Source organism: Palaemon carinicauda, unplaced genomic scaffold (assembly GCF_036898095.1).
Source record: "Palaemon carinicauda isolate YSFRI2023 unplaced genomic scaffold, ASM3689809v2 scaffold499, whole genome shotgun sequence".
NCBI lineage: Eukaryota > Metazoa > Arthropoda > Malacostraca > Decapoda > Palaemonidae > Palaemon > Palaemon carinicauda.
The window spans coordinates 40,925-52,140 of record NW_027171760.1 but is presented as its reverse complement, the minus strand read 5'-3'; the positions used below and the strand labels follow the sequence as shown (position 1 = coordinate 52,140).

General features: G+C 32.7%; 1 protein-coding gene across 1 annotated transcript; it reads right to left on the bottom strand.

Moving 5' to 3' along the window:
- Positions 1-3,958: 3,958 nt before the first annotated feature.
- LOC137637024 (NKAP family protein CG6066-like) lies at positions 3,959-10,469 on the bottom strand. Its single transcript, XM_068369335.1, has 4 exons — positions 10,314-10,469; positions 8,914-8,939; positions 6,046-6,289; positions 3,959-4,219 (listed from the first exon to the last, which is right to left on the bottom strand). The coding sequence occupies exons 1-4, from the start codon at positions 10,467-10,469 to the stop codon at positions 3,959-3,961; spliced, it is 687 nt and encodes a 228-aa protein (XP_068225436.1).
- Positions 10,470-11,216: the final 747 nt, after the last annotated feature.

Genomic DNA, 11,216 nt, shown 5'->3' with positions numbered 1-11,216 from the left:
AGTGCAATTCTAAGGGCAAAAGAATACATCAATTAAAACAGCATATTATAGACCAATTAAACCTCTTAAGAAAGTTTACTTTTTACTGTTATTGGGCTTTCCCCTGTTTCAGGCGTCATCAGGAGTACCAAGGTCTTTAAACACTAAAGATTCTTAATCTGTATTTTTCGCAAAAAATCTACTTTAGCAAGCTTAAATATGACTTTAAATAAAAAATTATATCATAGAAACCAAACTCTGATGTTTCATGATAAGCATTTCATCGACTTTATATGAAAATTTACTCAAAATCTTGAAAAGAAATAGGCGCACTGCGTTTGTACGACACAGACGAAAATGGTAACAATTGACAGGTTGTCGGACTCTGGATACCATCTAAGATAAAATCTATTTATATATTTAGAGAATCGTTGAGCCAATAGGTATGATAAATTTGTAAACACGAAAGAATTCTTCAATTAGATAGCATATAATCCATCAAATAAACATATTAAGAAATCAATAGAAACTGCTGTTTTCCTATTTTTTTCTGTTGTTTACGGCTTCAGACAACATCAACTCTTGAGTCCTTGGCCATCCATCAGTCAGGAGTACCAATGTCTGACATCTTTAAAAGACGTTTAATCGAAGAATATACGATGAATCTTTTCATTTTAGCAAACTTGTCCTTTAGCAAAGGGAATTATAACTTTCGTATGTATTTTAAATTTTCATGATACAAAATCATAAACGATATATGATGTTGTCTTTTGATGTATTTCATCGCATTCCGTTGGTAGTTCTGAAGTTCATTCCGTCAATGGTGGGCGACTGCACTTTCGGTGTAGGGGAAAATTATAGTCTACGTGACTTAAGAAGTCTTTACTTCTGTCATATCTGGCATAATGTATAAATGAAATGAAGTATTATACCAAATGAAAAATAATTGCAAGTATTTATATCTATATACAAGAATAGATCTCGCTAAAATGACAGAATCATTATTTTCTAACAAGCTTACTCCCCCATAGTTGCTATGTTGTTTTCAGCAACCTATAGATGGCGTAGGGAGTCCTGTTTATAGTTAAAATTATCTGGAATATTTGATAAGATGGCGAGACAAATTTTGACCAAATACCTGTTGAATTACTTTTAGTGTACTTTATTTATTTCCTTTTTATCATTATTTGGAGAATGTAGTTTGATTTCCATTGAGAATAAATATCAAATTATACTGAATAAGGATGGTTCTCTTCATTATCAGACATCCATATGATCATAATCATTTGGATATCAATTTTCCTCAAGACTTTTTAAAATTATCAAATGTATAGGCCTATTTGATTATCATGGTTCTAATACATATTTTATTAACCTGCGATGACATATTCGAATGTTCATATTTCATAACTGGAATCATATCTCTCCATATATGTCTTTTTTACCCTATTGCAAATGAAATATCATTTTAATTTATGATCATGGCTGCAATTTATTTCGATTCTTAAAAGCTGAAGGATCTAACTGTGAATCCTGCCATGTTTTTAGTGGTCAACTAAAGAAACTGGAATAAAATATCACTTGAGAAATTCTTATTGGTTTTCTAATATTGTTAGAACCATTCAAAGTGGCAATTGAAATCACAATGAAACTGGTTTTACTTATTAATATCTATTTTATATGGTAAAATCACATAAAATCTGACGCATTAAAAAGACTTTAAGAAATTTTATTACTTATTTCTTTATACTGTAAGCTTTAAAGTTTAAACACCCGTCCTACAGCGTTAATTAGCAGCTAATATGAAAAGCTGTATGATGTCACTGTCTCAAAATATTTTATCTTAAAGTTCATTACTTCTCCTCTAGGTTCACATAAATTTTACAAATAACACTTATTACTAGAGGGGCACTCAGTAGAGCGCAGAACTCCGCCGCGGCAGCTTATTTTTCGACCTTTTGCTTGACCTTGTATTAATTAAGTGGCGTGGATTTATATACACTTAACTATGAACCAATTTTGAAGTCTCCGTGACAACGATGTCCAAATTTATGGCTGATTACGTGAATAGAACATTTTGCTTAACCGTGACCCTGACCTTTGACTTTGACCTTCCAAAATCTATTAATTTCAACTTTTTTACATTGCAGTTAATTCCTGCAAGTTTCATTACTCTACGATTAAAATTGTGGCCAGGAAGCTGTTCTCAAACAAGCACACATATACAAACAAACACACAAACATGGGGTAATACATAACCTCCTTCCATCTTCGTTGGCGGAGATAATAAAACATAACCTCCTTCCAACTTCATTGGTGGAGATAACAAACATATGCTGTCTGATACATTCACCAATTAATGACACTATATCATGTAATATAATTCATATATTAGAATACCAGTTCAAATAACAGGTCTCCCATTGAGTCTATTCACATCCAAATTAATTTATCGTCTCGCTTTCAATTCGTACTTTTATCGGAGATCCATAAATCCTCTCAACTGAAGGACATCATAATTACAAGGAGAAATACAAGCTAACATATCATCGGGGGTGAAATATGGTGTCATGTGTCATCGGCACATGATTCTGAAACGCATTTTTTTTATATATATAATTGGATGAGTGTTGGAGGAGCTATTTTTCATTGGATTGCTTCTATGGTGTTTTAGAGAGAGAGAGAGAGAGAGAGAGAGAGAGAGAGAGAGAGAGAGAGAGAGAGAGAGAGAGAGAATATATGTTTGAATGTTTGGTGTATATCAATCTGTATAGATCATGAAATTTGATATAATGATATATAAGTTTTTCTATATTCTATGTAACATACACTAACAACAAATGCCGCTGTTTCTAGTCTACTGCAGGACAAAGGCCTCAGACATATCCTTATTCATGTATGGGGTATGGCCAATTTTCCTCACATTCCTGACCAGTTTCTTGTCGACTGTAGGACAAAGGCCTCAAAAATGTCCCCATTCATGTCTGTGATTTGGCCAGTTTTCATCACCACACTGACCAGTGCTGATTGATGATGATAGGAGATTTTCGTCAGATCGCTCATGGCAAACCAACCTAGTATGGATGGCCCTGATTAGTATAGCTATGCTGATCATGATGACATATAAACCCTTCAACCCTTTCATCACGTTAAGGTATCCCCACTTAGAAAGGATATATGTAACATACTATTATGAAAACTATAACATAGACTTTATATCTACTTTTAGTATTACAAGATAGAATGTTCCATAGTATTTCAGGTGACGTGAAATGAATTTTATAGAATATGATTTTATGAGAATTAAGATCGTTATAACAAATCTAATTGTTAGAGTTATTTCTTCCAAATATTTTACAACGAAGAAGGTGAATTAGTTAATATTACATGGAATAAACTAACATTTAGGTTAGAAATCTCAACGTTAGAAATGTTCTTTACAGATAATTCACAATGAAGAATGTGAATTGGTTAATATTACAACGAATAAAGAAATATTGAAGTTGGAAATCTCAGTGTTACAGATGTTTCTTCAAAATATTTTACACTGAAGAATGTGAATTAGTTGATATTGCAATGAATAACGTAACATTTAAAATATAAGAAAATTTTAACTACGCCTGCACGTGATTGAATACGAAATAGAAATAATTATTGAGAGAGAGTTGAAAGGCAAAGAGCAGATAGGTGTGGAAGATTATCAAGAGAAAATAATGGATGACAGAGATGGAGACAATAGAGATAAAAAAAAAATCAAGTAAGAAATTCCATAAAATTCTCAAAATCTTGTATAATGGAAAATATGAATGAGCAATTATTCCATTGAATGAAGTTGAGCAAATTGGTGTGTTTAATAATTCTTTTTTATGATTAAAGAAAATGAAACAAATTCTATCTAGACTTGCATTCAATTCTTTGAATTTTTTTGTGTAAAATTGAAGTGATTAAAGAGAAATGACGTCACATCAGAATGATAATATTACATTTCCTTCTTCTTCTTCTTCTTCTTCTTCTTCTTCTTCTTCTTCTTCTTCTTCTTCTTCTTCTTTTTCTTCTTCTTCTCACCAAACACCTTGATTTGCAAAGACGAAGAGTGAAACTCTCTTTTCACTGACGTGGTCATACTCATAACCATCCCTTTCCTTTTCTTCTTCTTCTTCTTCTTCTTCTTCTTCTTCTTCTTCTTCTGTGTCATCTCCCAGAGGCAAAGTGTCTCTCCATCAGCGTTGGCATAAATCTCCTTAAACCCAGGAAAGGGATAATTCGAGCTGTTAAACTCTCCTTAACTACTCTAACGACTTCCATTTCTAGAGAGAGAAGCAGTTTGTTGAGTCAGCATCTTTTAATGGCTTTTGGTACCCGCCATTAACTTTGGGGTTTTTCCAATAACCCAGAAGGAAATTCGAAATCGACTCCTCCTACTATTCACATGTCTGATTCAGGGTGACATGGCAGCTTTAAATTTCATTTAAGAGTATTTTGATCTTCCTAATTAGTTGGTCCTTACTTCGTACTACTTGAAAAGGGTAGGCTATGGGGGTGTTGGGAGGATATAGGGTGGTAGTGGAAGGGGGTAGCAATGTTGAGGAGAAGGCCTTTAACTTTCCAACTCAATGCAAACTTATGAAAAGGTCTCGACATGACGAAAAGATTGGCGAACTTCATTGAAAAGTCAGGTTTCGAAACTCCGGAATCTTTTAAATATTGCGCAGCGAATCATTTTCCCGCTTTTTTATTTATATAGCAGGAAATATAATTCTGATATTGCAGGAATTTTCTGCAAAAGGTATGAAAGGAGACCTTTGCTGGAGTTCATTTGAGGATACTCATAAAATTTACCAGATTTATCAATCGTTCCACTGAATATGAAGTCTTCGGTGAATAAAATTTGTCCCTTAGAATTATTCTTTAAACTTTTCAAGCATACCTAGATTAGTTATTTCTTATTCTTATCCATTAGTAGAAATCCAGTCAACTACTTTTGCATTCAGATCACCATGCAGTGTCACTCCTTCCCATAACAAAGTCATGAAAAGATGGTCTCTTTATCCTTATTTGTCACTGGTTATTCTTTGATCATTTTAGCAATACCTAGATTAGTTTTTTCTTGTTCTTATACATTAGTGGAGATCCAGTCCACTACTTTTGCATTCAGATCTCCAAGCAGTCACACTCCTTCCCATTCACACTTTTAATTTTTTACTGGTAATTCTTTTTTCATTTCACCAATAGTTAGATTAGTTTTTCTCTTATTCTTATTCATTAATAGAAATCCAGTTGATTTCTTTACCATTCAGATTACCGAGCAGCCCCTTCTCATTTCAATAATAAAATAATAGAAGATGGTTTCTTTACCTAATTTGTCACTGTTTATTCTTTGCCCATTTGAAGAATATCTGTTTCCTATTATATTTATTCATAAATAGACATCCAGTCAACTACTTTTGCATTCAGATCACCAAGCAGTCTCTCTTATTCCAATACCAAAGCCACTGAAGATGGTATCTATACTTAATTTAACAATGTTTATTCTTTCCCCATTCCAGGAATATCTAGATTAGTTTTTCCCTTATTCATATTCATTAATATAAATAGAGTCAATTTCTTTTGCATTCAGAACACCAAGCAGTCCCTCTCAATCCTATAACGAGCTCGTAAAAGGTGATCTCTATTGATTCTGAATCTTAGTACTGATTCTCAGAAGCTAGTGTGTGGAATGTGTGGAACACTTCTTGTGCTGCTTTTCCCAAAATTAGAGTGCTTCCAAGCGATAAGGAATTATTCTTTATGTTACCTAAAATATGTGGTTGTAATAGTTTAACTCAATCACCTCCTATAAGAGCTAAAATAATAATAAAAAAAAATTATTTTTTTTTAGCTACAAACCAGAAAAAATGTTTGTCATGAAAAAGATCACAAAATAGTATCAGTAACTTGACAGATACTCAGTTGTTATCTTATCACAAATGACTTTATGTATACCTAGTTATCAATTTTATCTAGATTTAAAATCAATGCTGAAAAACGAAACTACTAATCCAAACTATTTCTGACTTTACATTTTACAAGACCCATTTTACAACCAGCACATAATTCTCCAGCATCTTCCTCTTCTTTTGTTTTCGTAGCAGACATTTGCTCAAGGAGTTTCTCCTCTCCCATCTTCCCCCTCCCATCTGACCTCCCTCTACCTCCCTCTTTCTCTCTCTGACTATTATCTAAATCATTCAGTTCCCGAAGCCATGACGAGCAGAGGGTCGAGACAGAGATCCCTCCCATTGTGACATGAGACCTCTCATCCCAGAAATGGCTAAAAGAGAACCATTACAGAAACCTCTTGACAATCGCCAGGCATTTGTTCCCCAGATGAAAATTGATAATGTTCTTCCTGGTTAAGGGTTTGGGGGTTTGGGGGAAGATCCTTCTCCTACTCCATCCCCTCCCCTTCCACCCCCTCTTTACCTCTATTTATCTGTCTATTTATTATGAACATCCTAATCTCAAAAGCATCTTTTTTCCTGGCATTTTGACTTCCTTGAATATTCTGGAGGTATTTGGTATATATATATATATATATATATATATATATATATATATATATATATATATATATATATATATACTGTATATATATATATATATATATATATATATATATATATATATATATATATATATATATATATATATATACGCAAACACACACAAACACACACACACATATATATATATACATACCCATATATAAATATATATATATATATATATATATATATATATGTATATATATATATATATATATATATATATATATATATATATATATATATATATATATATATATATATATATATATATATATATATATAATTAGAACACGCTTCTTGATGGCAGCTCAACTCCAGCCATTTCATTCTGAGTGAAGGTCTTTCTAAATTCCATCACAATACTGCCAGGAGGTATTTTCTGGATATATCCACCTATCACTACGTTCCCCTACCTATCTATCCATCTATCAATAAATCTAATCTATCTAGTAGTGACAGCACTAATAATTCCATTCACCTTCTCTGCTTCTGTTAACTCGATTAAAGTTCTCATAGTCCATGGCCTGTCATGTCTTTCTAATTCCAGGAATTGGAAAGGGAAAGGTAATACGTGTGTCTTTCTTCTATCTTTTCTCAAAGGAGAGATTTAATGCAGTTATGCAAACGAGGGTTGTTTCTCTTCTCTCTAATAACCCATTCAATGATGGTCATTAGGTTCAGATCGGAATAGTTTATGATTCGTTCCCTTTTTATTCTAGAATAGATATCATTTTGGAACCATTTCTCTCTCTCTCTCTCTCTCTCTCTCTCTCTCTCTCTCTCTCTCTCTCTCTGTCTCTCTCTCTCTCTCTCTCCTGAAAAGTAAAGATCTTGCTTGTCGAATGATTATTCAAAGAATTTTCTCTCTCTCTCTCTCTCTCTCTCTCTCTCTCTCTCTCTCTCTCTCTCTCTCTCTCTCTCTCTCTCTCGTGATATATTGTATCTATCTTTTGCAAAGCCATGATTTAAAAAGTGCTCTTGTTTTTCTAAATTATGACTCGGCTGGAAGTATCACTTATTCTCTATGATCAAGCTCCAAACTCTTGCTTTCTCTAAATTAAGACTTACAAAGGTTGCGTGTCACATCTGTTCTTGATTGAAAAGCTTCAATATCTGTTTTTTTTTCTGAATTAATACTCTCAAGGCTTTAAGTATTACCTATTCTTAATTAAAAAGACTTTAAGCTCTTGCTTTTTTTAAAGTAAGAGTTTTTTTCCGCTTACTTGGTGTACGATAAATACCTTTTCATAACTCAATAATTCTAATAATGATGATAATAATTTAGATAATTCTAATCATAATAATAGTTTTAATAGCTTCAATAATTATTTTCTCCCATGTAGCCTGCATAAGTTAAGGCCATCACCTCGACTGGTCTATCTAGTCCAGCCTAAAAAGCTAACTTCCTGTCTAATACTTTCAAAAGTGGGATTCTCATTTCATCCTGAAGTTTCTCCTTCTCCCTTCGACACTCCAGACCCAAAACGTGAGGCGAATCGAACCAGCAAAGGTGGTTTTGGAAGCTTCCTCAAAACACGTATCATATTTTCTCATGGAAAGACGAATAGCGAGGGAAGTCTGGGAGATCCAGAGGTGTTGAGATAGATTGAGTTTAGATTAAAAAATGATTAGATTAGAGAAAAAGTTTCTCATGAACTTATCTCGTTCACATCAAAAGAGGATATATTTTTTTCTTTGATATAATCAATGAACTATTTCTCGTGAGACGCTGAAATTTTAATGAAATCTTTTCGACTGAATCTTTTACCTTTTTAAATAGAAATATTTCTATTCAGATAGAGCCTTTAAGTAATTATATATAAAGGAAAATAAGATTGAATGATAATAGTAATCAGAATTCTTTAATTAGAAGTTGTAATTAAACTGAATTATTGATTTTATTCATGTACGATTTCTAAGCGTTTCCTGTATCATTTCATTTTCAGTAAGGTAAATATCACCATATATGTTTGTGAATTTGTATGTACGTATTTTTCCTAAATATCTATAATTCATAGACGAGCTGACTCCCATGTTCCTTTTTATTCATGGACTTCTTAAGCTAGACCTCCAGCAAGATGACTGTGGTAGCTCTGTAACTATCATCCTTTTTTCAATGTATGAGGCTGTTGATTAAAATTTTACTCAACTCTTTCACTCGAGTACTTTAATTCAATATCTCTTCCTGAAGGTTATCAATAGGGATTATACTAGGTCGTATTCACCAAGACTCTTCCCTGTTCTAGGTCATACCTGAACATTAGTGAGCTTATCTCTTCCTGAAGGTTATCAATAGGGATTATACTAGGTCGTATTCACCAAGACTCTTCCCTGTTTTAGGTCATACCTGAACATTAGTGAGCTTATCTCTTCCTGAAGGTTATCAATAGGGATTATACTAGGTCGTATTCACCAAGACTCTTCCCTGTTTTAGGGCATACCTGAACATTAGTGAGCTTATCTCTTCCTGAAGGTTATCAATAGGGATTATACTAGGTCGTATTCACCAAGACTCTTCCCTGTTTTAGGGCATACCTGAACATTAGTGAGCATTAACTGCAGTTTGTATTCAGTCTGTGAAGGCAACTTGAGCAAAAATTCCATCAATAATTAAAAGAAAGAAAGAAAAACATAGATTCTATCAATATCTTTTGGTTCTACCTTGTTTCTTTTCTAGAATTCTGATATAATAGGAATTCTATATTACTAAGTATTTAGATAATTCCCATTCTTAAAAAAGCAGAGCTTACTATTTATCTAAATAATTAGACTGAAATTTCAATTTTACATATGAAATTTAATAAACAATAGTTTTTGTTTGACTGAAATAAATACGACTTGTTTATCACAGAACGAAAATAGCATTCCTATTCCTTTGTTTACGGAAATCCCAGATAAAATAATCCCAACCTGAAAGAAAGAAAGAAAAAAAGATTATTGCTTTTCCAATATCGGTTGTCTTCTGCTTACAAAGGAGTATTCTTGGACTCCGGATTCTCTGTCTTATAAGTTTCGTTACATTGTTTGATATGTCTGGATTTTCCTTTAATCCAAATAGGAAAGACAGAGAGACAGGTATTGGCTTTGAAATATCGATGGAGATTTCCAGGGAAGTGACTGATAATATTGATGTTTCATAAGGTGTGTAATGATATGATGGAAAGTGTATTATATATGTTATTCAATCTCTCGCAAATGACATAAGTTTGGAGTGAAAGGTGGATTCATCTAAGTCTTCTTGTGATTTACTTAATTTTGTAAGAAAGGTTAAGATCTGTATGCAGTTGATCCTATTCTCTTTCTCTCTCTCTCTCTCTCTCTCTCTCCTCTCTCTCTCTCTCTCTCTCTCTCTCTCTCTCTCTCTCTCTCTCTCTCTCGTATATATATATATATATATATATATATATATATATATATATATATATATATATATATATATATATATACATAATTATATATATATATATATATATATATATATATATATATATATATATATATATATATATATATATATATATACATAATTATATGTATATATATATATATATATATATATATATATATGTATATATATATATATATATATATATATATATATATATATATATATACATATATATATATATATATATATATATATATATATATATATATATATATATATATATATATATATATATATGTACAGAGAGAGAGAGAGAGAGAGAGAGAGAGAGAGAGAGAGAGAGAGAGAGAGAACTGCACCGCTTGATGTGCAACAAGGAGATAATGGTCCTCAGTCGAAGCCCTGGATGAAGAAGAAGAAGAAGAAGAAGAAGAAGAAGAAGAAGTCTCATTGAAGGTACAGACGTCTCTCTTCCATCTGGGGTACAATAATCGTCTCTTGGATGCTGCTGTCATCTCTACCTTCTTGAGAGATGTATGCGAAGTGACGGAAAAAAATGCGGCCCTTAATGGAGAAGAGGATCTGTTAAGACATTTTCATGATGACACAAGAAGAAGAAGAAGAAGAAGAAGAAGAAGAAGAAGAAGAAGAAGAAGAAGAAGAAGTAGAAGAAAAGAGAGTTACGAGGAGTTTGGATGTCTCATAGACTCTTTGGTTCATCCAGGGAGACTCCATTTGCTCTTGGGTAGAGCGAAATAGTTTAAACGGTTAGAGAGTTTTTTATGATCTTGTCTAACTTATTCTTGAATTCGTTTACAATGTTACTGTTCATTATATCCGCTGGAAGTCTGGTCCATGTATTTGCTCTTTTGTATGTAAAGAAATTACCTCATTGTCTGGAGAGAGAGAGAGAGAGAGAGAGAGAGAGAGAGAGAGAGAGAGAGAGAGAGGGTAATTTATTTCTGTCCAGATAATTGTATTTGCCCATGTGAGATAAACACCTAAGAAATGGGTAATTTTAGAGATGAAAATATTAAGCATTTAAGGAATGTTTCCTGGTGTCTGGAAAATGTGGTAAATAAATAAAAGCTTTGACCTCCAGATTAATTAATTTAAAATATCAGAGGTCAATAATGATCATCAGAGATCAGGAATCAGTCTGTGTTCAGATCCCAAACATACACAAGCATTTAATCAGCATCCACGTTCAATCTAGGGGAACAAGGAAATAACTTGAACTTACGACCATTGGACGAGTCGCT